At 53.3% G+C, this 27738-nt stretch overlaps 1 protein-coding gene across 1 annotated transcript in view; it reads left to right on the forward strand.

The window, feature by feature from the left end:
• Window positions 1–23426, forward strand: part of LOC131095372 (zinc finger protein 850-like) — a 503603-nt gene extending 480177 nt beyond the window's left edge. Inside the window, exon 4 of the mRNA XM_058043070.1 lies at window positions 22780–23426. Coding sequence (XP_057899053.1) covers window positions 22780–23426 — 647 coding nt within the window. The remainder of the gene's footprint in view (window positions 1–22779) is intronic.
• The last annotated feature ends 4312 nt before the right edge of the window (window positions 23427–27738 follow it).

Genomic DNA, 27738 nt, shown 5'->3' on the forward strand with positions numbered 1-27738 from the left:
TGCCCCACTAGACTGCCCTTTCAGCAAACCCTGGACCCTTCTCCTAGAACATTCTAATAACCCCCCCAACCTCTTAACATAATGCAATTAAAATAACATAATAATATAATGTAATTCAACTATACCTTAATTTAACAAAACTTTTCCTTATAACACAAGCAGGCGGTTTAACACAAGCAACTATTTCACTGAGCTTAATAACAAAGACATAAAAACTATATTTTTAGAACAAAGTTACTTTAACATCACACATTTAAAATCCCTTTTAATATTTGCAAAAACCCAATATTATAATATTTATCTATAACAGGGTGAAGGAGCCCTGTCCCAGGCTCTGGCCCTGGGGGACACAGGGACACTGCCAGGGCATCCCTGTTCCCCTGTGCCACCCCCAGGGCCCCAGCCCCCCATCCCCATGTCAGGCTCTGGGGCCGATCTCGTGGAACATCCTCTGGGGGAGGCTGCGGGGCTGGGGGCGGGGGGACCCGGGGGGACAGGGGACCCCGCTGTGCACGAGCAGGGTTGGACTGCTCTGGGGGGAACTGTAAGGGGGGCCGGGGCAAAGTGACCTCCCCAGTGACCTCACGCAGGCCCCGTGATGTCACAAAGTCCCTGTGATGTCCCACAGCCCCTGTGATGTCACACAATCCCTGTGATGTCAAAGAGTCCCTGTGACCTCACACAACCGCCGTGATATCACACTGCCATCTGTGATGTCACACTGCCATCTGTGATGTCACACAGCCCCTGTGATGTTACACAGCTGCTCTGTGATGTCACAGGCCACCTGTGATGTCACACAGCCCCTGTGATGTCACACAACCACTCTCTTGTGTCACATAACCTTGATATGAACTCATTCATCTGCTGTGTGATTTCACAGAGCAACTTTGTGATGGACACAGTCACCCAGTGATGTCACAGCCTTCTCTGTGACATTACACAGCTGCTCTGTGATATCATACTCTATGTCACAACCCACACTTTGATGTCACAGAACCACCTTCTATGATGTCACAGCTAGCTCTGTGATGTCATAGCCCCCTCAGTTCTGTCCCACAGCCCCTTGCTGACATCCCAGCTGTTCTGTGCCTCCATGACACAGCCACTGAGGTGCTGCTGTGACACAGCCCCCTCGGGGCAATCCCACAGCCCCTGCCAGTGCTGAGCCCCTGTCAGCTCTGTCTGTGCCCTGCTGGTGTCCCGGAGGGGCCCTGGCAGTGCCCCAGCCCTGCTGGGCTGTGCACAGGAGCTGCTCCTGGCCAGAGCTGTCTCTCTGCAGTGCTGCCCTTGCCAGGAGCTGCCTCTGGGCCAGGAGCCCGGCCCAGCTCAGCAGCACAGACACAGCACAGGGACTTTAATGACCCTCTGGGGCTTTGCTGCTCTTTGCATCAGACTCAGTCCTCAGAGTGTGCTCAAAAAACCTTCTCAGGGACTCAAAAAGAGGGTGAAACACTGAAATTTCTCATACTTTAAATAGATCCATCTGAGGGACAGGACTGAGAAAATGTCCCCAGGTTCCAGGTAGAGAAGAACACTGGTGGTGGCAGTGATGACAGCTGGGGACGAGCGAGGGAAAGGTGTCTCTGCTGCTGAGCAAACCTGCGCCTCTGTCCCTGCAGGCTGTCGGTATCCCCGGCTGCTCCACGTGGCTGGGCCCTTCCTTTACTGACAGCTTTGCCTCCTGCCTGCCCCTGCCTGCCCACACAGAGCCTGGGGCTGCTCCAGGCTCCTGCTGGGGACGTGCTGCATCACAGCCCTGCCCTGCCAGGGAAATTCCTTTCTGCTGGTGTTCAGTCTGGACCTCCCAAGCTGCATTTGGTGCTATTAGGTCTTCTTCAGGCTTATTCCTACTATGAAGAAAAGCTCCAGCCTCTCTGAAACCACCCATCCATCCCTCCCAGGCTATTCCCTTTCAGTCCTCAGTCTCTACACCACTGACCACAGAGGCCGCAGACTCTCCCTGCTGGTTTTGTGATGAGGCCTCCAAACCCCATTCTGGGAGATTTTTGAGTCCTCTCCAAGGTCTGTGAAAAGGTAAAAATAGCATTCGAAGTTATTTTCTCCTAAATCCTACCGTGACAGAAAATGGGTCAGTATCTTTAAACTGAATGGGGACAAAATAACATTTGTTAGAAGGAGGAAATATTTTACAATTAAGAAAGTGGCAGGAAACTGCAGCTGTTTTTCCAGAGAAGTGGATTCCCCATCCCTGGAATTGTCCAAGAGCAGGAGCTTTGTGCAACCTCTCCCATTGAAACCCGCTCATCCCCAGTGACAGAATTCCTGCATTGTGGGTTCTCTGATGTGCTGGGTGCCCTCACAAGGCTTCTGGCCAGAATGTCTGCTGAGGGCAGCCAGGCTGCTGCAGGGGCAGTGACCTCACAGCCATCACCATGGCAGCCCTGTCCCCTGGGCCTGGCTCTGCCCTTTCCTCTGCCCCTGCCTTGGCTCTGCTGGCATGAAGAGTTTTGTCATTAATATCTTGTCCCCAAGGTGCTGGGGCCAATGGCTTCCCAGTCAGGCTCCTGGGGCAGAAGTGGCTTTTCAGACCCAAGCCAGGAATGAGCCCTGAACCAGCAGCTCTGCAGTGGTGGCCACCAGGCTGGGCTGCCAAGGGAGGCTTCTGGCCATGGCCTGCAAGCAGCTGCTGCTGCCAAGGTGCCTTTGGTGCCTCAGGCTCTCCCTGGCACAGCTCCCAGCACGGCACTCTGCCCTTGTGCCCGAGCCCTTCCCTGTGCTGGGGCTGGCCTGGGGCTTTTCCTGCAGCGGGACCTGCCCTGCTGATGGCACAGGAAAGGCAGTTCCTGCTGGAGCAGGAGGCTCTGCCTGCAATGGGCTCCAACAACTCCAGCAAGGTCCTGTTTGCAAAGCCCCCAGTAAGCAATGAAGGAGGGGAGTCACACTGCTTTGGGGGTGAATAATGCTGAAACCAGCCTGACTCCTCCATCTCAAAGTTCAACATCCTCAGAGGGAACTGAAGCTGTGGCAGAGCTGGAAAAATCCCCAGAGAAAGGAACAACCAAGTGACACCACTGAGAGCTTCTGCAGAACTGCTGAGCTGGCCCAGCCTGGGCACATCTGACTGACAGGGCAGCACCTCAGATGAGAAAAGCCCCATCCCAAATTTTAATGGCAGCATCTCCTGACATTTCCCTTCTTGAGGGGTGTGGGGATTCCTCCCAGTGGTGGGGACACCCTCAAGGTCACTGCTCCAGGCTGAGCCAAAGGGAATTGCCCATGGTCATTGGTCTGGGGGAGTGACATAAATCTCTGCTTAATTACAGATTTTCCTTAATACAGTTGCTTTGAAATAATTTCCTAGTGCTCTGTATAATATATTTTACGTCTCTTGCATCCTGGCATGAATATTTCTGATTAAGGAAATTTTGTCTAATCATTACCATAATAGAGAAAATATATTTATATAAATATATCTGCCCATGACAGGAACCCTGTGAGTGTCTGGGACATCCCGGCTCTTTGGCAGCCTGGGGACTCCTGGGATGTCACCGTGGAGCCCCTGTGAGCGCCTGTGACAGATCGGTGCCTTTGCAGCACAAGGTCCCCTGGGATGTCACCATGGAATGGCTGTGACTGCCTCTGAGCACAGGGCTCTTTACCATCCCCAGAAAGCCCTGGGAAGTCTCCATGGAGCCCCTGTCTGTGCCTGTGGCATTCCAGCTCTGGAACAGCCTGGAGACTCTTGGAAAGTCTCCAAGAAACCCCTCTGAGGGCCTGTGACAAATCTGATCCTAAGCAGGAAACGACCACCAGCCCCCTGTTGCTATGGTCAGTTTCCATGGCAACCATCACCAGACCCCTGTTGCTATGGGATGTTTCCGTGGCAACCATCACCAGCCCCCTGTTGCTATGGTCAGTTTCCATGGCAACCATTCCCAGCCCTCTGTTGCTATGGTCAGTTTCCATGGCAACCATCCCCAGCCCCCTGTTGCTATGGTCAGTTTCCATGGCAACCATCACCAGACCCCTGTTGCTATGCGCAGTTTCCATAGCAACCATCACCAGCCCTGTGTTGCTATGTTCAGTTTCCATGGCAACCATCCCCAGCCCCCTGTTGCTATGCTCAGTCCCTTGGCAGCTCCATGGAGACCCCATGCCAGGGGTGGTTGCCATGGACACCAGCTCAGGTCTGCAGCCAGAGCCCGTTGCCATGGCAACCATTGGCAGCCCCATCCCCAGGCTCATGGGATCCCAGAACCACAGAATTGGCTGAGCTGGGAGGGACCCATCAGGATCCTCCAGTCCAACTGCTGGCCCTGCACAGGACACCCCAACAATGCCAGCCTGGGCCTGGCAGCGCTGTCCAAACGCTGCTGCAGCTCAGAGAGCCCTGGAGCTGGGACCCTTCCCTGGGGAGCCTGGGCAGGGCCCCAGCAGCCTCTGGCCAAAAACCTTTTCCTGACATCCAACCGGAGCCTCCCCGACTCAGCTGCAGCCGTTCCCTCCACTCCTGTCCCTGGGCACCAGAGGGAAGAGGTTCCCACAGCCCCAACCAGGGACCCGCTCCCAAGGCTGTTGTCATGGCCACCAGGGCTGGGACCAGCTGGGATGCTCAGTTTCCACCGGCTGAGGTTCAGGAATGGGATTCCCCAATTTCCTGGCCCTGCTAAAACCGCGCTGCCCTCACTGCCCTCCCGACTCCCATGGAAAGCACAAAAGGCAAAGATCCCGGGCTGGGATAAGAACAATTTATTGGGAACAGCAACGAGATAAGGAAAAAATGGAACAGAAACACTATTGATAACAGAAGAGATAAGAAAAGCTATTTACAGGGAAAACTACAACATCAACAGCAGGCTCTTCCTGGCCAGGTATTTCCCCCTGCCTGGAAAGGACACCCTTCTCCTCTGGGGAGAGAGAGAGAGAGCCCCTTTCCAGCCCCTGGCAATGATCTGAGGTGAGAGTGAATGTAATGACAGGGCCATGGGAAGATCCTCATGCTTTCACTGCCACATCATGTCATTGGCAGGGGCAGGAAAAGGGACAGCTGTCTTCCCAGCATGGGTTGCAGGGAACATGGATCACCAGGGGTCTTCCCAACATGTGACTTCCAATGGGGAAACAAGCTGGAGCTGGGCATGAAGCCCTTCCTTCAGTTGGGGCACTCACAGAACTTCCTTACTGATGACTCCATTGGTGTCTGGTCAAGTCCGAGCTCATGGAGAAGCCCTTCTCATGATGTGGGGCAGTCTTAGGGCCTCTCCCCAGTATGGAAGTGCCGATGGGTGCTAAGGGTGGATTTTTTCTTGAAGCCTTTCCCACACTCATGGCAGCGGAAGGGCCTCTCCTCTGTGTGATTTTGCTGGTGCAGAGGAGATGGGAGCTGGTCTGAAACCTCTTCTGATACTCAGGACACTCGGAGGGCCTCTCCCCAGTGTGGATGCACTGGTGGCGGATCAGGGTGCTGCTCTGCCTGAAGCTCTTCCCACACTCCAAGCACTTGTGGGCCTTCTCCCCATCATGAAGCTGCTCATGAGCCACCAGCTTTGAGGTCTGGTTGAAGCTGTGTCTACCTTCCTGGCTCAAGGTGGGTCTTTCCTCTTCAGAGCCCCCTGGGCTGGGTTTAGGGCCCCTCCTCCTGTGAGATCTCTGGGGCTTTTCCTCCACACCACATTCCTGTGCTATGGAGCCGCTCAAAACAGCCTCTTCTACGAGGTTCTGCCATGGGGATTTTTCCTCCCTGGTCTCCATGCTCAGCTGTTTTTCTGGAGGAGTAAGGACAAGGAGAGGATGGGATTTGCCTCCGTACCAGAGGGAAGGGGAAGGAGATCCCCCCAGTGCATCACTGGCAGGATGGCATTGGCAGCAGGGTTGTCCTGCAGCCAGGGGCAGTGATGGGCTAGGAGATGGAGCAGGAGAGAGGAGGAAAGGGGCACTGACTTCCTCCTCACCTTCCTGGGTGACCTGGGGCATCTTCCTCTTCCTTGCAGCTTCCTCTTCCATCAGGTGAAGGTTTGGGAATGGGAAATTTTGTTTTGGGAGGAAAACAAGGGATGAATACACTAAATTTTGTACTGGTTAGAAGGCAAACCAGGGGAGGGTCTAAACCAGAATTACTATCTAGCAGGCAAGGTGCTCCTGGTGTTAAAAGTCTCAGAATATATCCAGGTAGAAATGCTTGGATCCTCCCTCTGGGCAGAGCATATCACAATAGGATGATGGAATTTTATCAGTCCTGCAGTGACACTCAATGGCCCATTCACAGAAGATATCTCCCCTGGAGGGCGTTATCAGGGGTGAGTCATGGAAGCAATAAAGAACACTGCCCCACCTGCTTATGGCAGTTGATGAAGATGGGGATTGAAAACATGCATTTGGTTACATCTTACATTGCAGCCTGAAACAGTGGGGTAATCCCTGCTTGGGTGGCTAAACACCACCCCCTGTACCCAAACTGGGTCAGGTGTAAAACCCCCTCCCTGGGAAGGCCACACACACAGGGGACAATGTCACACTTGGCCCCCTCCAGGGGAGGTCTCTGTCCCGGTCATGCTTTTTCACAGGCTAGGCGACTTTGCAAAATGTTAGAATAATTTTTTTCTTTGTCCCTGTCACCTTTGCGACAGCTACACAGAGCTTCCCCTTCATTTTCATATTCTCTATTTGGCCTAATTTCCACTTTTCTTTTATCAGAATGTGCCAGCAGCTGAGCTGGAGCTGTTCAGGACCAATGGAATTTGGATTTGCCACAAAATAGCTTCTATTGTAAGTTTATATAATTTTGGGATTTGTTTGTGTTTTCATCACGTGACTTGTGGGAAAAGCAAATATTCATCAAAGTATTTTATGCAGAGTTAAGTTTGATTTCTGCAAAGTTTATTTTGTCCGGTGCCCAAGGGATGCTCTGTGCCTCTCACCCTGGGGGATGCTTGGGAGGGGCTGGGGAGGGTCCCTGTCCCTGTCACCCCAGGCCATTCCCCAGGGGGTGTCCCTGTCCCTGTCACCCCAGGCCATTCCCCAGGGGGTCTCCATCATTCTCACCCCAGAGAATGCCTGGAGGGTCTCCCTCCCTCTCATACCCTGTGCCAGAGGGTGCTCGGGGCAGTCTCTGTCCCTCTCAGCCCAGGGGATGCTCGGGGGTCTCTGTTCCCTCACCCTGGGGGATGCTCGGGGGGTCTCCATCCCTCTGGCCTCAGGCAATGCCTGTGCAGGGCTGGGGACCAGGGGCTCTGTGTCCCTCTCACCGCTGAGGGTGCTCGGGCCTGGGGGGGCTCCCCGACCTCCTCACATCTGGGGAGGCCGGGGGGTCTCTGTCCCTCTCAGCCCTGCTGTGACCCCACTCAAACATCATTGGGGTCCGAGGTATTGTCCAATTGATAAATGACACAAAACTCGGATAAGTTTTGTGGGTGCTTTATTAAGGCCCAGGGAACTGGGGGACTCACGTCCCAAAATCCCAGCCCCCAAATTCACATATGGGTGCTTCCCTCTTATACATGTGATTCACAACAAAGTCTCCAAGAAACAGTTTCCCTGTTCCCCTTGCCTAGCCTCCAAGGAACAGTTCCCCGTTCCCCTTGCCTGGTCACAGACCCCTTGTGATACATTCCTTGGTTCACAAACAAGATCATTAATCCTCAGCTTATCTTATTCTAAGAGCATTGTATGCTGCCTCCAGACAGGTTAGCATTCTTACTTTCCTGCACTAGTTTAATTATTTATTAAATCCCTAAGACTACCTGCTAGGTTACACAAAACCCAACACACACTTTCAACGGCTACAAAACTACTTTTTAACAAACCAGTTCACACACAATTCACTATAATTAAATATTTTGCTAAATTTCATTTCTTTTCCAACAACAGATCCTCCTGTTACATTCCACATCAGCAGATAATTATTGTTTGCATTTTTCTTTTGGGGCCTCAGCTTCCCAGAAAGGACAAATCCTAAAAGAGAGGATTTTATGAAAAAATGTCTGCGACATGCTTCCTTGAAATGTTTTAAAAATCACAGGAGGAAAGGGAGCAAATGATACCAGCGAGACTGACAAGGTTCATTCACCCCATGGTGAGGAACATAATGCTGCTAAAAGTCCTACAATAAGCTCAGCTCAAGTAGCTAAATTCCCAAATAACTCCTGAATTCCCAGGCTTGAGTGCTTTGCAAAATGTGAGAATCATTTTTCTCTTCATCCCTGTCGCCCTTGTGACAGCTACAAAGAGTTTACTTTCCTTTTAATGATATCTGTCTTGGGCTGAATTTACACTTTTATCAGAATGTGCTAGCAGCTGAGCTGGAGCTGTGCAGGAACCAGTGGTACTTGGAATTGTCAAAAATTGCTTCTACAGTCAGTTTATTAATGTTTGGGATTTGTTTGCATTTTCATCACATCTGACTTGTGGGAAAATCAAATATTCATCAAAGTGATTTATGCAGAGTCAAGTTTGATGTCTGTGAAATTATTTTGTCCAGTGCCCAGGGGATGTTCGAGGAGTCTCTGTGCCTCTCGCCCTGGGGGATGCTTGGGAGGGGTTTGGGGGTGTTTTTCCTGTCCCTGTCACCCCAGGCCATTCCCCAGGGGGTCTCCATCATTTTCACCCAGGGAATACTTGGGGGTTCTCCCTCCCTCTCATACCCTGTGCCAGGGGATGTCTGGGGCAGTCTCTGTCCCTCTCAGCCCAGGGGATGCTCAGGGGGTCTCTGTCCCCTCACCCTGGGGGATGCTCGGGGGGTCTCCATCCCTCTGGCCTCAGGCAATGCCTGTGCAGGGCTGGGGACCAGGGGCTCTGTGTCCCTCTCTCCGCTGAGGGTGCTGGGGGCTGGGGGGGCTCTCCGACCTTCTCACACCTGGGGAGGCCGGGGGGGGTCTCTGTCCCTCTCAGCCCTGCTGTGACCCCACCCAAACATCATCGGGCTCAGAGGGACAGAGACACCCCCAAACCCCCAGAAGGGCTGAACCTGGGATTTGGTTTGGGGCTGAGGGTTTAGGAAGGGGCTGGAATTGGGGCTGGGATTGGAGTTGGGGCTGAGATTTGGATTAGAGCTGGGATTGGGGTTAAAGCTGGACATGGGATTGGCTTTAGGGCTGGGGTTAGGATTGGGTCTGAGGCTAGACAAGTCTGGCACTGGGATGAGAATAAATACAGAACTGTAAGTGTGTCTAAACATGGAGTGAGATTGAGACCAGGATCAGGTTTGGGTTTGAGCTCACCGAGAGTGGGACAGAGGGGATGTTACGGTGGGAAGGTTTGGGGAAAATCCTGGTTTGGGGAAAGATAAGGTGTGAATGCCTTTGGTTGGGGATTCCTCCCACCCACGTCCATTTCTATAAGTCACCTGATGTTCCAAAATCAAGAGTAAATGAAAAAAGCCACCAGGAGTTTCCCATTTCCAGTCTCATCCCTCTTGGGTTATGGTTGGTCCCCCATCTCAGGGCTTGTGGGGATCCCATGGGGCCTGGGGATCCCCCCTCTCCAGGGTCCTGCTTTTGGATTCTGGGAGGTTCTGGGGTCCCAAGGTCCCCCTCTCCAGCCTCACCCCAGTCCAGCCACTTGGGGTTCCCCCTTCTTTCTGCCACCTTGTCCTGGATTAGGGCAAATTTGGTTGAAACCCTCCAAAAGAAGTTTCCTCTAGAATGCTGATTCAGCAGCCCCACCCTCAGCCAGTTTGGGAAAATATTTCCTTAGAGGAAAGTGGAAAAAAAGTTACTTTACAGGCAAAGCATTTACCAGCACAAAAATTGAACAATATTAAGCAAAAAAACCTCTTGCCGCTCCAAAATATATGACAAACTCTGAAAGTTCCTCCTTGGGTTGTAGCTCAGCACACTCAGTGTCTTATCAGTGTCTTATCAGTCTCTTATCAGTCCTTCCAGCACTGGAAATGCTGTGGCCCAGGCTCAGCCAGGTGGGCCACAGGTGCAAGCTGCCCGTGGTGTTCTGGCTGTTCAGTGCAGAGCAGATTTAAACAGCTCCAAAGAAAAAGAAAAACCACAGTCCAGGGAACTTCTCTGCCTCAGCGAGCTAAAAACTAACTAAAAGCAAAGGAGAGCTCTGTCCTGCTGTCTGTCCATCCAGCAGCTGGAATGTGGAGGAGTGAAAACAAACTGCAGCTTCTTCCTCCTCCCCTTTGCTCTCAGAACCAGCCTTAAAGGTGCAGAACTCATTTCTGGGCTAAACAGACGGATGGGGTCCGAGCATCATGAAGTCACCCCAGGACACCCCTCTCAGGGTCAGGGGCTCCCGTCCCCACCTCATCTCCGGGCTGCCGGGGGTCCCCCAGCTCCGGTATCGCCCCTTCCCCTCTCCCCGCCCCGGGCGTCCCCCGTTCCACAGTTCGGCTCTCACGGCGATCCCCAAAACCAATGTCCCGCCCCGTCGGTACCGGGCCATCCCCACGTGGAACCCCCGGGACCCTCCGAGGGGCGATCGCGGCTCCTCTGCCCCCGAAAAAGCTCCTCTTGGGGAGCCCGGAGATATCCGGGGCTCGAGTCCGGGATCTGCCGGCTCCGAACACTCTCCAAAAAATCCTCCCTGAGACCCCTGGCTGGAGCCGGGGCGAGCTCGGCCTCCGCCCTCACCTGCGGCTCGGGGCTGGGGGCGATGCTCCCGGGGCAGGGGGTGCTGCAGGCTCGGCGTGCGGGCGCTGCGAGCGCTGCGATTCTCCCGCTCCTGCTCCTGCTCCTCCTCTCCCTCCTCTTCCTCCCGCAGTTCCTCCGCTGCCAGCCCGGACCCCCCTTTCCCACCGCTCTGCCCCGCAGCCCCGCAGCACCGGCTGCTGGCTGGGGGAGCCCCCGATCGGGCCCAGGGCTGGGCAGGGGGCTCGGGGACCCCCCCGGGGCGGATCCGTCCCCCGGCCCGAGCCCCAAATTCCGCTCCGGGGCCGCCGGGCTCTGCGGGCCCGCCTGGCAACCGGTGAGTCATCGGCGAGAAATGCTCTGGTTGGCTGGAAATTGGTTAGCGCCTCTTCTGATTGGCTGGAATTTTGAAAGGCGCTGCGCCCTGCGGGTGTCCCCGAGAGCTGCGGAGTCCGGGTTGGGGCTTTTTCCTCTTCCTTTCGCTCTGAGAACATTTCTGATTTCTTTCTCTCCCTCGCTCCTTTCCATTTCTTGTTCAGTACAATCCGAGTTCGAGCAGATCGACAGGTTGCGTTCTCACGGTGTCATTTGCACCTTCACTCAGGCGTGAGAACGTCGGAGAGCCCCCCAGCCCCGAGCACCCTCAGCGGTGAGAGGGACACAGAGCCCCTGGTCCCCAGCCCTGCACAGGCATTGCCTGAGGCCAGAGGGATGAAGACCCCCCGAGCATCCCCCAGAGGGAGGGGACAGAGACTGCCCCGAGCATCCCCTGGGCTGAGAGGGACAGAGACTGCCCCGAGCACCCCTGGTACAAGGTGAGAGGGAGGGAGACCCCCCAGGCATTCCCTGGGGTGAGAATGATGGAGACCCTCTGGGGAATGGCCTGGGGTGAAAAGGACAAACGCCTGGGGAATGGCCTGGGGTGACAGGGACAGGGACCCTCCCCAGCCCCTTCCAAGCATCCCCCAGGGTGAGAGGCACAGAGCGTCCCCTGGGCACCGGACAAAATAAACTTTGCAGAAATCAAACTTAACTCTGCATAAAATACTTCAATGAATATTTGCTTTTCCCACAAGTCACGTAATGAAAACGCAAACAAATCCCAAAATTTTATAAACTGACAATAGAAGCTGTTTTGTGGCAAATCTAAATTCTATTGGTCCTGCACAGCTCCAGCTCAGCTGCTGGCAGGTTCCAATAAAAGAAAAGTGGAAATTAGGCCCAATACAGAATATGAAAAGGAAGGGGAAGCTCTGTGTAGCTGTCGCAAAGGTGACAGGGACAAAGAGAAAAGATATTCTAACATTTGACAAAGTCGCCCAGCCTGTGAAAAAGCGTGACAGGGACCGAGACCTCCCCTGGAGGGGGCAAAGTGTGACATTGTCCCCTGTGTGTGTGGCCTTCCCAGGGTGGGGGTTTTACACCTGAGCCAGTTTGGGTAAGGGGGGTGGTGTTCACCCACCCAAGCAGGGATTACCCCACTGTTTCAGGTTGCAATGCAAGATGTAACCAAATGCATGTTTTCAATCACCATCTTCATCAACTGCTATAAACAGGTGGGGTAGTGTTCTTTATGGCTTCCATGACTCATCCCTGATAATGCTCTCCAGGTGAGATACGTTCTGCTAATGGGCCATTGAGTGCCACTGCAGGACTGATAAAATTCCATCATCCCATTGTGGGATGCTCCGCCCAGGGGGAGGATCCAAGCATTCCTACATGGATATAGGCTGAGGCTTTCAACATCAGGAGCAGCTCGCCTACTGGATTCCCAGAGGACAAGAGCTCTATAGCCACCATTGGACCTTCAGAGGAGGACCAGACCCTTCTACAGGATCACTCCTTCGACAGAATCACGTTGATCACTCCAACAGGACTGCAGCCACCATTTAATAAGACTGCTTCCACCACCCTGCCCAGCAGGGTGTCAGGTTATATCCTGACTCTGTCAGTTTAAGGCAGTGTTTCTGTATCATTGCCTTGATCCTTATTTTGTTATTGAATTGGAATTCGTGCCCGACCCAAGCGCTGCACTTGTGGCTCCAGCATTGCTTTCCAACAAAAACAGGGGAAGGCAAACCTCGTGCAGCTCATGGTATTTTAGAGTGTCTAAAACTCGCTAAGTCATTGATCTTCGAGGTGAGATGCATTTAGAACTCATGGCATGGAGAAGTAGTGCAAGATGGAAAAGGGGAAAACAGAAATAAACTGAGGAAAACATTTCAGATGATTTCTTTCTATTTTCATTTCACTTCTGGAAAGCTGTTTCAGTTTTCCAGGAATCTTCTCCATAGTCCTGTCTGCCCTTTTCAAAAACCTTTCCTGGAGAATGAGGTCGAGCTCCTGTCACAAGACGTGCCACCAACTGCGGCTTCTCTTGGCTTTCCACACTGTGCCTGCAGCAGGACTATTGCAGCAAAGCAGGACAAAGGTTTGGAGAACTTGACAACTTGTCCTTTCTTTTCCTGGTGGACTGGGGAGTTGTGCTATGGGTAAGGTTTTCATTGTTCCTGTTCCAGGCTAAGAAAACAGGAGGTGGTACAAAGAATTGTTAGGGAATACAAGCCTGGCTGAATGCAGAGAAAGAATCTGCAGAGCCTGCAGCCACAAGTGGAGAGTGTTGTGATGATCATTCCAACCTGTCACTGGACATCTTGAAAATTATCTGGAATGTGAAAATGCTCTGACAGAGGGAGTTTGTTTCTGAATTCAGTGTGGATGATTCCACATCTGGTGCCTTGGTGCATAAATCAAGAGCACAATCAGTTCATGAGAAGCACCAGAACAAGATGGACCTGTCAGAACAGCCAACTGAAACAATCTGAAAAGGAGAAATGCAGAGAATGACTTGGTGAATTTTGCCTGGAAGAAAGGGGAATTTTTTCTAATAATTATTAATACATTTTGGCTTTTGGTTTTCTTAGCAAGGCCATTTGCATCCCAGATTCGCCATGAAGTGAGAAGCCTGAGCTTGTGGAAGTGCCTGAAAGATGCCCTGTTCCTCTGCAGGGACATTCAGGCTTGAACAGGAGCCGGAACCCTCTCTGGGGCAGCCTCCTCCGAGCTGGAAATTGTGCCATGCTGGGAGAGGAGGAGGAGGGGGAGAAGGCTGGCGCTGTGTGGCAGGAGCAGGAGGTTTAGGCTGCAGGACATTCCATCTGCGCCGCTGCCCCGCAATGGGCAGCCGTGCCCGGGGCTCTGGGCCTGGCCCCGTGTGTGCTGAGCTCCCTGGGCTGGGCTCAGGTTCCCGCTGGGACTGGGCAGAGCCTGGGCTCAAACTGGGGGCAGCAGCAGTGCAAAACACCTCTGGGCATCTCCGCTTCCTGCTGCTGAGAAGGAGAAATGAAGCAAGTTGAGAAGTTCTGATTTCTGTTTCTCCTGATGGATTTTTAAATTTAATTCCACAATATGGAGGCAAATTCTGTGACAGCCTCTGTCAGTTTATTCTATTTAAACAACGCCAGCAACAGGGCTGTGTTTGAGTTCTGCAAATGTGGCCTGTGTGGCTTTAATTCCCCTCATCTTAGTGTTCAGGGGCTGGTGGGCATTCCAGTATCTGATGATCTTTATGCCTGTGACAAAAATACTGACTTCACTGTCATGAAAGCACCGTGGGTAGAACCAACTGAAAGAGGCACTTGCATTTTTATGGATAAAGTTCAAGTGGCAAGCAGAAGAGCGCCAAGAGCAGCCATGATCTGCAATTCCCAAGGCAAAGGCACCAGCAGCCTCCTGCTGCCACCTCAGGGTGAGTAAAAGAGTGTTGAAAACAGCGCTGGAACCCGATCCTTTCTTCCTCTGAGGGCTGGCTCAGGGCAGCACAGGCGGGCCCTGAGCAGTCAGGGCTGTGTGTGGGTGCTGGTTGCTCTGCTCCAGAATTGAGCTGGAAAAAGCCCTCGGGAGCCGAGGCAGGAGCAGGCGGGAAGGGGCCGGTGCTGCTGCTGCTCCTGGCCGGGAGCCCCGGCTGGGCCGGGCCGGCGCCCCCTGCGCCGCGGCTGCTGCTGCTGCCAGAGCCGGGCGGGACTCGGGGACAGGGACCGGACACGGGGGGACAGCAAAGGCCTGGCGGCTGTAGGGATGGTGGTGCTGGGGCCGGGGCCAGCACAGAGCTTCAGCCCGCAGTTAACCCCGAGGGAAACGCTGGGGAAAGGCTCCATTTCAGCCTTTCTGCACTTGTGGCTGTGAAGGGACTGAAATGAAAGCAGAACAAGTAGGGCCCAACCTGTTCTCCTGCCTTGGGTGGAGCCCCAAGCCTGAGGCTGAGAGGGGCTGTGAGGGGCTGTGAGGGGCCATCAGTCATGAGGTGTCATGAAGGGCCTTGAGAGGCCATGAGGGGCAATGGGGAACTCGGAGAGGCCTTAAGGCCCTGTGAGGGGCTGTGGGAGCCCAGGCCCCTCATGGAACCAAGGGTTCATCATGTCCCAACAGGGCCTTGTGTAACCAAATGGACCATGGTGACACTATGGAGCCTCATGGTATCACAGGTCCATTGTTACACAGCAGCCACAGCAGGAATGCAGAACCAAGGAGATCATTGTGACACTGCACAACTGTGCAAACCTGTGAGCCTACCAGGGAAAAGCCAGCAGAAATGCCCTGGAGAGACACACTGTAGGCTCTGGGCATTCCTCACAACTCAGGGCGAGGAAAGAGGCTTCCCCATGGTGCTCTGCAGCACTATGTTAATTTGTCCCAGTTCTGTACTCTCCCTTGGCCTTCTCTACCCCTTTAACTCTAATATGTTCATATTCTGGTGAGTTCTCCCTTCCCTGTTTTCCCACTGCTGTGTAACCCTACCCATCCACACTGGCATTTACTATTGGTCCCTTCCATGTGTACCGCCCCTGAGCCCTCAGAGCATTGGATCCCCGGTGCTCTACTCTGCACCCTCTTTCCCTGTATTTGTACCCTGGACTCTCCTTTGTTTTTGTCTTTGGCCCCTGGACACTTTCAGCATTTCTGTGTGTGTGTGTGTCTGTCTGTGTCTATGTGCTGGTGCTCTCGTGGTTCCTACCCATTGGCACAAGAAACTCTGGGGGAAGGTTGTGTGCAGACCACCTCAGACTGTAACAAAAACTTCCTTTTTTCATTTACTTTGTGGTGGGAATGAACCATTCTGTCTAATAATGATCAGAAAAAATCAGAGCTGTATTTATATAAATTTATCTGGTATTCAATCTTTAACCCTGGGGGGAAAATTGCATTAAAGTTCAATTCCACGTGTCTAATCTTTATCACCTTTGACAAAGTCTGGAGATGGGATTGGATGCAACTGCTCCCAGTCTCCTCTCTTAGAAGGAATTTTAGAAGTCTAGGGGCCCTGCAGGGGTTTGAGGATCCATGGTGCCTGCAGTATGTAATTTCTCCATCTCATGTCTCAGCAGGAGTTTCTCCAAAAAAGAAATAAAGGTTTTGCCTGAAGCTCCCACTGTGCCCATGACAGGAACCCCTGTGAGTTTCTGGGACACCCCAGCTCTTTGGCAGCCTGGAGACTCCTGGGATGTCACCGTGGAGCCCCCGTGAGCGCCTGTGACAGATCGATGCCTTTGCATCACAAGGTCCCCTGGGATGTCACCATGGAATGGCTGTGACTGCCTCTGACCACAAGGCTCTTTACCATCCCAAGAAAGCCCAGGGAGGTCTCCATGGAGCCCCTGTCTGTGCCTGTGACATTCCAGCTCTGGAAGAGCCTGGAGACTCTTGGAAAGTCCCCATGGAACCCCTCTGAATGCCTGTGACAAATGTGATCCTTAGCAGGCAACCATCCCCAGCCCCCTGTTGCTATGATCAGTTTCCATGGCAACCATCCTCAGCCCCCTGTTGCTATGATCAGTTTCCGTGGCAACCATCACCAGCCCCCTGTTACTATGCTCAGTCCCTTGGCAGCTCCATGGAGACCCCATGCCAGGGGTGGTTGCCATGGACACCAGCTCAGGTCTGCAGCCAGAGCCCGTTGCCATGGCAACCATTGGCAGCCCCATCCCCAGGCTCATGGGATCCCAGAACCACAGAATTGGCTGAGCTGGGAGGGACCCATCAGGATCCTCCAGTCCAACTGCTGGCCCTGCACAGGACACCCCAACAATGCCAGCCTGGGCCTGGCAGCGCTGTCCAAACGCTGCTGGAGCTCAGAGAGCCCTGGAGCTGGGACCCTTCCCTGGGGAGCCTGGGCAGGGCCCCAGCAGCCTCTGGGCAAAAACCTTTTCCTGACATCCAACCGGAGCCTGCCCCGACTCAGCTGCAGCCGTTCCCTCCACTCCTGTCCCTGGGCACCAGAGGGAAGAGGTTCCCACAGCTCCAGCCAGGGACCCGTTCCCAAGGCTGTTTTCACGGCCACCAGGGCTGGCACCAGCTGGGATGCTCGGTTTCCAGGCGCCGGGGTTCAGGAATGGGATTCCCCAATTTCCTGCTCTTGCTAAAACCGCGCTGCCCTCACTGCCCTCCCACCTCCCATGGAAACCACAAAGGCAAAGATCCCGGTCTGGGATAAGAACAATTTTTTGGGAACAACAATGATATAAGGAACGAATGGAACAGAAACAATATTGATAACAGAGTGTATAAATAAAACTGTTTACAGGGAAAACTAAAACACAACTTACTGGGTCTGCCTTGCCACGTATTTCCTCCTGCCTGGAAAGCACACCCTTCTCCTCAGGGACAGAGAGAGAGAGAGAGAGAGAGAGTGTCCCTTTCCTGTCCCTGGCAATGACCTGAGGTGCGAGTGAATGTAATGACACAGTCATGGCAAGACCCTCATGTTCTTCCATCCCACATCATGTCATTGGCAGAGGCAGGAAAAGGGACAGGTGTCTTCCTAGCATGGATCCGAAGGAAAAATGGATCACCAGGGCTCTTCCCAACATGGATCCTCCAACTATGGATGAAGTTGGGGCAGTGCACAAAAGTCCTCCTGCATTGGGGCATTGGCAGAGCTTCCCTTCCAGGTGCCTCCGTTGGTGTCTGGTTAAGACAGAGATCTGGGTGAAGCTTTTCCCACACTGGGGACACTCGTAGGGCCTCTCCCTCTCCCCAGTGTGGATGCGCCGGTGCCTGGATGAGGGTGAAGTTGTGCCTGAAGCCCTTCCCGCACTCAGGGCAGCGCAAGGGCCTCTCATCCGTGTGAATCCGCTTGTGCCGGAGAAGACTGGAGCTGCTCTGAAACCTCTTCTGACACTGGGGACACTCGTAGGGCCCCTTCCCAGTGTGGATGCGTTGATGTATGACAAGGGCAGAGCTGGAGCTGAAGCCCTTCCCACATTCCCCACACTCATAAGGCCAATCCCCAGCGTGGATCCTCTGGCTGATCAGAGTGCTGCTCTGCCTGAAGCTCTTCCCACACTCGAAGCACTTGTGGAGCTTGTGCCCATCATGAAGCTGCCCCTGGACTACCAGCTCCGAGTTCTGGCTGAAGCTCTGTCCACCTTCCTGGCTCAGGGTGGGTCTTTCCTCCTCAGAGAACCCTGGGTTGGGTTTGGAGCCCCTCCTCCTCATGGGGGATCTCCAGGGCTTTTCCTCCCCATTGGATTCTTTTCCCATGGAGCCACTCAAACCGGTCTCTTCCATGTAGTTCTGCTGTGGGGATTTGTCGTCCCTGATCTTGATCCTCAGCTCCTTCTCTGGTAGAGGAAGGACAAGGACAGGATGGGATTTCCCTCCGTGAAGAGGGAAGGGGAAGGAGATCCCCACAGTGCATTCCCAGCAGGATGGCGTTGGCAGCGGGGTTGTCCTGCATAGAGGGGATTTTCTGGGCTGGGAGATGGAGCAGGAGAGAGGGGGAAAGGGGCACTGACTTCCTCCTCACCTGCCTGGGTGTCCTGGGGCATCCTCATCTTCCTTGAGGTGTCTTCCGCCATCTGGCCGAGTTTTAGGAATGGGATATTCCTAAAACAAGGGAGGAAAACAAGGGATGAGCACAATGAGCTTTGTACTGATTTAAAGGCAAACCTGAGGAAGAGTCTAAGCCAGAATTCAAATTCAGTAACAAAATAAGGATCAAGGCAATGATACAGAAACACTGCCTTAAACTGACAGAGTCAGGATATAACCTGACACCCTGTTGTTCAGGGTGGTGGCAGCAGTCCCAGTAAATGGTTGTGCAGTCCTGTTGGAGAGATGAACACGATTCTGTCGAAGCAGTGATCCTGTAGAAGGGTCTGGTCTTCCTCTGGAGGCCCAGTGGTGGTTCTGGAGCTCTTGTCCTCTGGCAATGCAGTAGGCAAGCTGCTCCTGGTGTAGCAAAGCGTCAGCTTATATCCAGGTAGGAATGCTTGGATCTTCCCCCTGGGTGGAGCATCCCACAATGGGAGGATGGAATTTTATCAGTCCTGCAGTGACACTCAATGGCCCATTCACAGGAGATATCTCCCCTGGAGGGCGTTATCAGGGCTGAGTCATGGAAGAGATAAAGAACACTGCCCCACCTGTTTATAACAGTTGCTGAAGGTGGGGATTGAAAACATGCATTTGGTTACATCTTGCATGGCAACCTGAAACAGTGGGGTAATCCCTGCTCAGGGGGTGAACACCACCCCCCTTACCCAAACTGGCTCAGCTGTAAAACCCCCACCCCAAAAAGGCCACACACACAGGGGACAATGACACACTTGGTCCCCTCCAGGGGAGGTCTGTTTCACAGGCTGGGGGACTTTGCCAAATGTTAGAATAATTTTTCTCTTTGTCCCTGTCACCTTTGTGACAGCTACGCATAGCTTCCCCTTCCTTTTCATAATCCGTATTGGGCCTATTTTCCACTTTTCTTTTTTTAGAATGTGCCAGCAGCTGAGCTGGAGCTGTACAAGACCAAAGGAATTTGGATTTGCCACAAAATAGCTTCTATTATAAGCTTATAAAATTTTGGGATTTATTTGCCTTTCCATCACAAGTGACTTGTGGGAAAAATAAATTCAAGGCATTTTATCTACGGTCAATTTTGATTTCTGACAAGAAAAAACATTACTTTGTCTGGTGCCCAGGGGATGCTTGTGAAGCCTCTGTTCCTCTTGCCCTGGGAGATGCTTGGGGGGGTTTTTCCCTGTCCCTGTCACCCCAGGCCATTCCCCAGGGGGTCTCCATCATTCTCACCCCAGAGAATGCCTGGAGGGTCTCCCTCCCTCTCACCCCTGTGCCAGGGGGTACTCAGGGCAGTCTCTGTCCCTCTCAGCCCAGGGGATGCTCGGGGGTCTCTGTCCCCTCACCCTGGGGGATGCTCGGGGGGTCTCCATCCCTCTGGTCTCAGGCAATGCCTGTGCAGGGCTGGGGACCAGGGGCTTTGTGTCCCTCTCACCGCTGAGGGTGCTCGGGGCTGGGGGGGCTCTCCGACCTTCTCACACCTGGGGAGGCCAGGGGGGTCTCTGTCCCTCTCAGCCCTGCTGTGACCCCACCCAAACATCATCGGGCTCAGAGGGACAGAGACACCCCCGGCCTCCCCAGGTGTGAGAAGGTCGGAGAGCCCCCCCAGCCCCGAGCACCCTCAGCGGAGAGAGGGACACAAAGCCCCTGGTCCCCAGCCCTGCACAGGCATTGCCTGAGGCCAGAGGGATGGAGACCCCCCGAGCATCCCCCAGGGTGAGGGGACAGAGACCCCCGAGCATCCCCTGGGCTGAGAGGGACAGAGACTGCCCCAAGCACCCCCTGGCACAGGGGTGAGAGGGAGGGAGACCCTCCAGGCATTCTCTGGGGTGAGAATGATGGAGACCCCCTGGGGAATGGCCTGGGGTGACAGGGACAGGGACAACCCCCCCAAACCCCTGCCAAATATCCCCCATGGCGAGAGGCACAGGGACCCCTCGAGCATACCCTGGGCACTGGACAAAATAATTTGGCAGAAATCAAACTTGACTCTGCATAAATCACTTTGATGAATATTTGATTTTCCCACAAGTCAGATGTGATGAAAATGCAAACAAATCCCAAACATTAATAAACTGACAGTACAAACCATTTTGTGGCAATTCCAAGTTCCACTGGTTCCTGCACAGCTCCAGCTCAGCTGCTAGCACATTCTGATAAAAGTGTAAATTCAGCCCAATACAGATATCATTAAAAGGAAAGTAAACTCTGTAACTGTCACAAAGGTGAACAGGGATGAAGAGAAAAATGATTCTCACATTTCGCAAAGCACTCAAGCCTGGGAATTCAGGAGTTATTTGGGAATTTAGCTACTTGAGCTGAGCTTCTTGTAGGACTTTTAGCAGCCTTGTGTTCCTCACCATGGGGTGAATGAACCTTGTCAGTCTCGCTGGTATCATTTGCTCCCTTTCCTCCTGTGATTTTAAAAAAACATTTCAAGGAAGGATGTCACAGACATTTTTTCATAAAATCCTCTCTTTTAGGATTTGTCCTTTCTGTGAAGCTGGGGCCCCAGAAGAAAAATGCAAACAATAATTATCTGCTGATTTGGAATGTAACAGGAGCATCTGTGATTGGTCTTCTGTGAGTGTTTGGATTTGCTGACCACTCACGGGAGAGTTGGTCCTTGCTTTCTGCTGGACACAGAACTTTGTTATTCATTCTCTTCTTTCTATTCTTAGCTTAGCAAGCCTCTGCAACTTTTCTCTTTATTCCTTTTAGTATAGTTATAATGTATTATATATCATATATCAATAAATCCAGCCTTCTGATCATGAACCAAGATTCTCATCCACTTCTCTCACCCTGAAGACCTTCATCAGGTCGCTGTAATAGAAGGACAACAAAATATTTTCTTTACTCTCCAGGCCCACAAAGGTGATTTACCTCATTGGTTCTCCCATAAGTCACTCAGAGGAATCTGCAGCCCAGTTTCAAAGAGTTCCTCCAGAGAGAACCACAACCTCCTCAGAGGAGGGAACCATGCTGTTGTCAAAGGAACTTGGGGTCAGAGAACAGTGCCTAAACTCACTGTGCCAAAATAATTTCACAGTCTGGTGAGTCTGGTTAAGAAAAGTGTTAGAGAGATTCCTCTGCCCCAATTAAGGTGATAATGAGACCAAACCCAAAATGAATTTTATTGAACAGTAAATGGGATAGAAAAGAAGGGACAGGAAGGGAATGACAGGAAAAAGAGCCCTCCCCTGGGGCAGGGCAAGTGGGACATTGTCCCCTGTGTCTGTGGCCTTCCCAGGGTGGGGGTTTTACAGCTGAGCCAGTTTGGGTAAGGGGGGTGGTGTTCACCCCCTGAGCAGGGATTGCCCCACTGCTTCAGGTTGCCATGCAAGATGTAACCAAATGCATGTTTTCAAGCACCATCTTCATCAACTGTTATAAACAGGTGGGGCAGTGTTCTTTATCTCTTCCATGACTCAGCCCTGATAACGCCCTCCAGGGGAGATATCTTCTGTGAATGGGCCATTGAGTGTCACTGCAGGACTGATAAAATTCCATCCTCCCATTGTGGGATGCTCCGCCCAGGGGGAGGATCCAAGCATTTCTACCTTGATATAAGCTGACGCTTTGCTACACCAGGAGCAGCTTGCCTACTGGATTGCCAGAGGACAAGAGCTCCAGAACCACCACTGGGCCTCCAGAGGAAGACCAGACCCTTCTACAGGATCACTGCTTCAACAGAATCACCTTCATCTCTCCAACAGGACTGCAACCACCATTTACTGGGACTGCTGCCACCACCCTGAACAACAGGGTGTCAGGTTATATCCTGACTCTGTCCGTTTAAGGCAGTGTTTCTGTATCATTGCCTTGATCTTCATTTTCTTTTAAATTGTAATTCTGGTTTAGACCCTCCCCAGGTTTGCCTTCACACCAGTACAAAAGACAATGTGCGCACCCTTTGTTTTCTTCCCAGAACAGGATTTCCCATTCCCAAACCTTGATTGGATGGAGAAGGAGGCTGTGAGGAAGAGGAAGGACACCCAGATAGGTGAGGAGGAAGTCAGTTCCTATTTCCCCCTCTCTCCTGCTCCATCTCCCAGCCCAGCACAGCCCCTGGCTGCAGGACAACCCTGCTGCCAAAGCCATCCTGCCGGGGATGCACTGGGGGAATCTCCTTCCCCTTCCCTCTGGCATGGAGGCGAATCCCATCCTGTCCTTGTCCTTCCTTCCCCAGGGAAGGAACTGAGGATGGAGACCAGGGAGGACAAATCTGCATGGCAGAACCTCGTGAAAGAGGCCGTTTTGAGTGATTTTAATGCACAGGAATCCAACAGGGAAGAAAAACCTCAGACATCCCCCATGAGGAGGGGCTCCAAACCCAGCCCAGGGTGCTCTGAAGAAGAAAGAGCCACCCTGAGCCAGGAAGGTGGGCAGAGCTTCAGCCAGAGTTCAGAGCTGGTGGTCCATGAGCAGCTTCATGATGGGGAGAAGCCCCACAAGTGCTTGGAGTGTGGGAAGAGCTTTAGGTGGAGCTCCCACCTGATCAGGCACCAGAGGATCCACACCAGGGAACGGCCCTACGAGTGTGGGGAGTGTGGGAAGGGCTTCAGCCAGAGATCCAACCTTGTGACCCACCAACGCATCCACACTGGGGAGAAGCCCTACGAGTGTCCCCAGTGTCAGAAGTGGTTTCCGAGCAGCTCCAATCTCCTCCAGCACCAGCGGATTCACACTGAGGAGAGGCCCTTCCTCTGCCCTGAGTGCGGGAAGGGCTTCAAGCACAACTCGGACCTCATCAAGCACCGGCGCATCCACACTGGGGAGAGGCCCTACCAATGCGCCACATGTGGGAAGAGGTTTCAGACCAGCTCCAGTCTCCTCCAGCATCAGCGGATTCACACAGATGAGAGGCCCTTCCACTGCCCTGAGTGCGGAAAGGGCTTCAAGCACAACTTCACCCTCATCATCCACCGACGCATCCACACAGGGGAGAGGCCCTACGAGTGTCCCCAGTGTGGGAAGAGCTTCACCACCAGCTCTCACTTGACCAGTCACCAACGGAGCCACCAGTAAGCGATCCCTGCAAATGCCACAAATGCAGGAACAGCTTCATCCACCACTCCAGCTTCATCCCCCATGGGAGAACCCACATTGGGAAGAACCCTGGTGATCCATGTTCCCCATGATCCATGCTGGGAAGACACCAGTCCCTTTCCCTGCCCCTACCAGTGTCATGATGTGGCATTGAAAAACATGAGGGTCTTGCCATGGCTGTGTTATTACATTCACTCCCACCTCAGAGAATTTCCAGGTGCAGAACAGGGACACTCTCTCTCTCTCTCCCTGAGAAGAAGGGTGTCCTTTCCAAACAGGGGAAATTGTGGCCAGGAAGACCCAGTGAGTTGTGTTTTAGTTTTCCCAGGAAACTGTTTCATTTATCCCTTCTGTTATCAAGATTGTTTCAGTTCTGTTTGTCCCTTAACTTGTTCCTGTTCCTAATAAATTGTTCTTATCCCAGCCCGGGATCTTTGCCTTTTGTGCTTTCCATGGGAGTCGGGAGGGCAGTGAGGGCAGCGTGGTTTTAGCGGGGGCAGGAAATTGGGGAATCCCATTCCTGAACCCCGGCGCCTGGAAACCGAGCATCCCAGCTGGTGCCAGCCCTGGTGGCCGTGAAAACAGCCTTGGGAACGGGTCCCTGGCTGGAGCTGTGGGAACCTCTTCCCTCTGGTGCCCAGGGACAGGAGTGGAGGGAACGGCTGCAGCTGAGTCGGGGCAGGCTCCGGTTGGATGTCAGGAAAAGGTTTTTGCCCAGAGGCTGCTGGGGCCCTGTCCAGGCTCCCCAGGGAAGGGTCCCAGCTCCAGGGCTCTCTGAGCTCCAGCAGCGTTTGGACAGCGCTGCCAGGCCCAGGCTGGCATTGTTGGGGTGTCCTGTGCAGGGCCAGCAGTTGGACTGGAGGATCCTGATGGGTCCCTCCCAGCTCAGCCAATTCTGTGGTTCTGGGATCCCATGAGCCTGGGGATGGGGCTGCCAATGGTTGCCATGGCAACGGGCTATGGCTGCAGGCCTGAGCTGGTGTCCATGGCAACCACCCCTGGCATGGGGTCTCCATGGAGCTGCCAAGGGACTGACCATAGCAACAGGGGGCTGGGGATGGTTGCCATGGAAACTGACCATAGCAACAGGGAGCTGGTGATGGTTGCCATGGAAACTGACCATAGCAACAGGGGTCTGGTGATGGTTGCCATGGAAACTGACCATAGCAACAGGGGGCTGGGGATGGTTGCCATGGAAACTGACCATAGCAACAGAGGGCTGGGAATGGTTGCCATGGAAACTGACCATAGCAACAGGGGTCTGGTGATGGTTGCCACAGAAACATCCCATAGCAACAGGGGTCTGGTGATGGTTGCCACGGAAACATCCCATAGCAACATGGGTCTGGTGATGGTTGCCATGGAAACTGACCATAGCAACAGGGGGCTGGGGATCGTTTCCTGCTTAGGATCAGATTTGTCACAGGTCCTCAGAGGGGTTCCTTGGGGACCTTCCAAGAGTCTCCAGGCTATTCCAGAGCTGGAATGTCACAGGCACAGACAGGGGCTCCGTGGAGACCTCCCAGGGCTTTCTGGGGATGGTAAAGAGCCCTGTGGTCAGAGGCAGTCACAGCCATTCCATGGTGACATCCCAGGGGACCTTGGGCTGCAAAGGCACCGATCTGTCACAGGCACTCATGGGGGCTCCACAGTGACATCCCAGGAGTCCCCAGGCTGCCAAAGGGCCAGGATGTCCCAGACACTCACAGGGGTTCCTGTCATGGGCAGATATATTTATATAAATATATTTTCTCTATTATGGTAATGATTAGACAAAATTTTCTTGATCAGAAATATTCCTGCCAGGATGCAAGAGACGTAAAATATATTATACAGAGCACTAGGAAATTATTTCAAAGCAACTGTATTAAGGAAAATCTGTAATTAAGCAGAGATTTATGTCACTCCCCCAGACCAATGACCATGGGCAATTCCCTTTGGCTCAGCCTGGAGCAGTGACCTTGAGGGTGTCCCCACCACTGGGAGGAATCCCCACACCCCTCAAGAAGGGAAATGTCAGGAGATGCTGCCATTAAAATTTGGGATGGGGCTTTTCTCATATGAAGTGCTGCCCTGTCAGTCAGATGTGCCCAGGCTGGGCCAGCTCAGCAGCGCTGCACAAGCTCTCAGTGGTGTCACTTGGTTGTTCCTTTCTCTGGGGATTTTTCCAGCTCTTCCACAGCTTCAGCTCCCTCTGAGGATGTTGAACTTTGAGATGGAGGAGTCAGGCCGGTTTCAGCATTATTCACCCCCAAAGCAGTGTGACTGCCCTCCTTCATTGCTTACTGGGGGCTTTGCAAACAGGACCTTGCTGGAGTTGTTGGAGCCCATTGCAGGCAGAGCCTCCTGCTCCAGCAGGAACTGCCTTTCCTGTGCCATCAGCAGGGCAGGTCCCACTGCAGGAAAAGCCCCAGGCCAGCCCCAGCACAGGGAAGGGCTCGGGCACAAGGGCAGAGTGCCGTGCTGGGAGCTGTGCCAGGGAGAGCCTGAGGCACCAAAGGCACCTTGGCAGCAGCAGCTGCTTGCAGGCCATGGCCAGAAGCCTCCCTTGGCAGCCCAGCCTGGTGGCCACCACTGCAGAGCTGCTGCCTCAGGGCTCATTCCTGGCTGGGCTCTGAAAAGCCACTTCTGCCCCAGGAGCCTGACTGGGAAGCCATTGGCCCCAGCACCTTGGGGACAAGATATTAATGACAAAACTCTTCATGGCAGCAGAGCCAAGGCAGGGGCAGAGGAAAGGGCAGAGCCAGGCCCAGGGGACAGGGCTACCATGGTGATGGCTTTGAGGTCACTGCCCCAGCAGCAGCCTGGCTGCCCTCAGCAGACATTCTGGCCAGAAGCCTTGTGAGGGCACCCAGCACATCAGAGAACCCACAATGCAGGAATTCTGTCACTGGGGATGAGCGGGTTTCAATGGGAGAGGTTGCACAAAGCTCCTGCTCTTGGACAATTCCAGGGATGGGGAATCCACTTCTCTGGAAAAACAGCTGCAGTTTCCTGCCACTTTCTTAATTGTAAAATATTTCCTCCTTCTAACAAATGTTATTTTGTCCCCATTCAGTTTAAAGATACTGACCCATTTTCTGTCACGGTAGGATTTAGGAGAAAATAACTAAAAATGCTATTTTTCCCTTTTCACAGACCTTGCAGAGGACTCAAAAATCTCCCAGAATGGGGTTTGGAGGCCTCATCACAAAACCAGCAGGGAGAGTCTGCGGCCTCTGTGGTCAGTGGTGTAGAGACTGAGGATTGAAAGGGAATAGCCTGGGAGGGATGGATGGGTGGTTTCAGAGAGGCTGGAGCTTTTCTTCATAGTAGGAATAAGCCTGAAGAAGACCTAATAGCACCAAGTGCAGCTTGGGAGGTCCAGACTGAACACCAGCAGAAAGGAATTTCCCTGTCAGGGCAAGGCTGTGGTGCAGCATGTCCCCAGCAGGAGCCTGGAGCAGCCCCAGGCTTTGTGTGGGCAGGCAGAGGCAGGCAGGAGGCAGAGCTGTCAGCAAAGGAAGGGCCCAGCCACGTGGAGCAGCCGGGGATATTGACAGCCTGCAGGGACAGAGGCGAAGGTTTGCTCAGCAGCAGAGACACCTTTCCCTTGCTTGTCCCCTGCTGTCATCACTGCCACCAGTGTTCTTCTCTACCTGGAACCTGGGGACATTTTCTCAGTCCTGTCTCTCAGATGGATCTATTTAAAGTATGAGAAACTTCAGTGTTTCACCCTCTTTTTGAGTCCCTGAGAAGGTTTTTGGAGCACACTTTGAGGGACTGAGTCTGATGCAAAGAGCAGCAAAGCCCCAGAGGCTCATTAAAGTCCCTGTGCTGTGTCTGTGCTGCTGAGCTGGGCCGGGCTCCTGGCCCAGAGGCAGCTCCTGGCAAGGGCAGCGCTGCAGAGAGACAGCTCTGGCCAGGAGCAGCTCCTGTGCACAGCCCAGCAGGGCTGGGACACTGCCAGGGCCCCTCAGGGACACCAGCAGGGCACAGACAGAGCTCACAGGGGCTCAGCACTGGCAGGGGCTGTGGGATGGCCCAGAGGGGGCTGTGTCACAGCAGCACCTCTGTGGCTGTGTCATAGAGGCACAGAGCAGCTGCGATGTCAGCAAGGGGCTGAGTGACAGCACAGAGTGGGCTGTGTGAGGTCACAGATTGGGCTGTGACATCACAGAATTTGTTGTGTGAGGTCACTGAGCAGCTACAGCGTCATAGAGGGGACTTTGTGACATCACAGAACAGGCTGTGAGATCATGGCATGGCTGCATGACATCATAGAGCTGGCATTGAGGTCAAAGTATGTGCT

Source organism: Melospiza georgiana, chromosome 34 (assembly GCF_028018845.1).
Source record: "Melospiza georgiana isolate bMelGeo1 chromosome 34, bMelGeo1.pri, whole genome shotgun sequence".
Classification (NCBI taxonomy): Eukaryota; Metazoa; Chordata; class Aves; order Passeriformes; family Passerellidae; genus Melospiza; species Melospiza georgiana.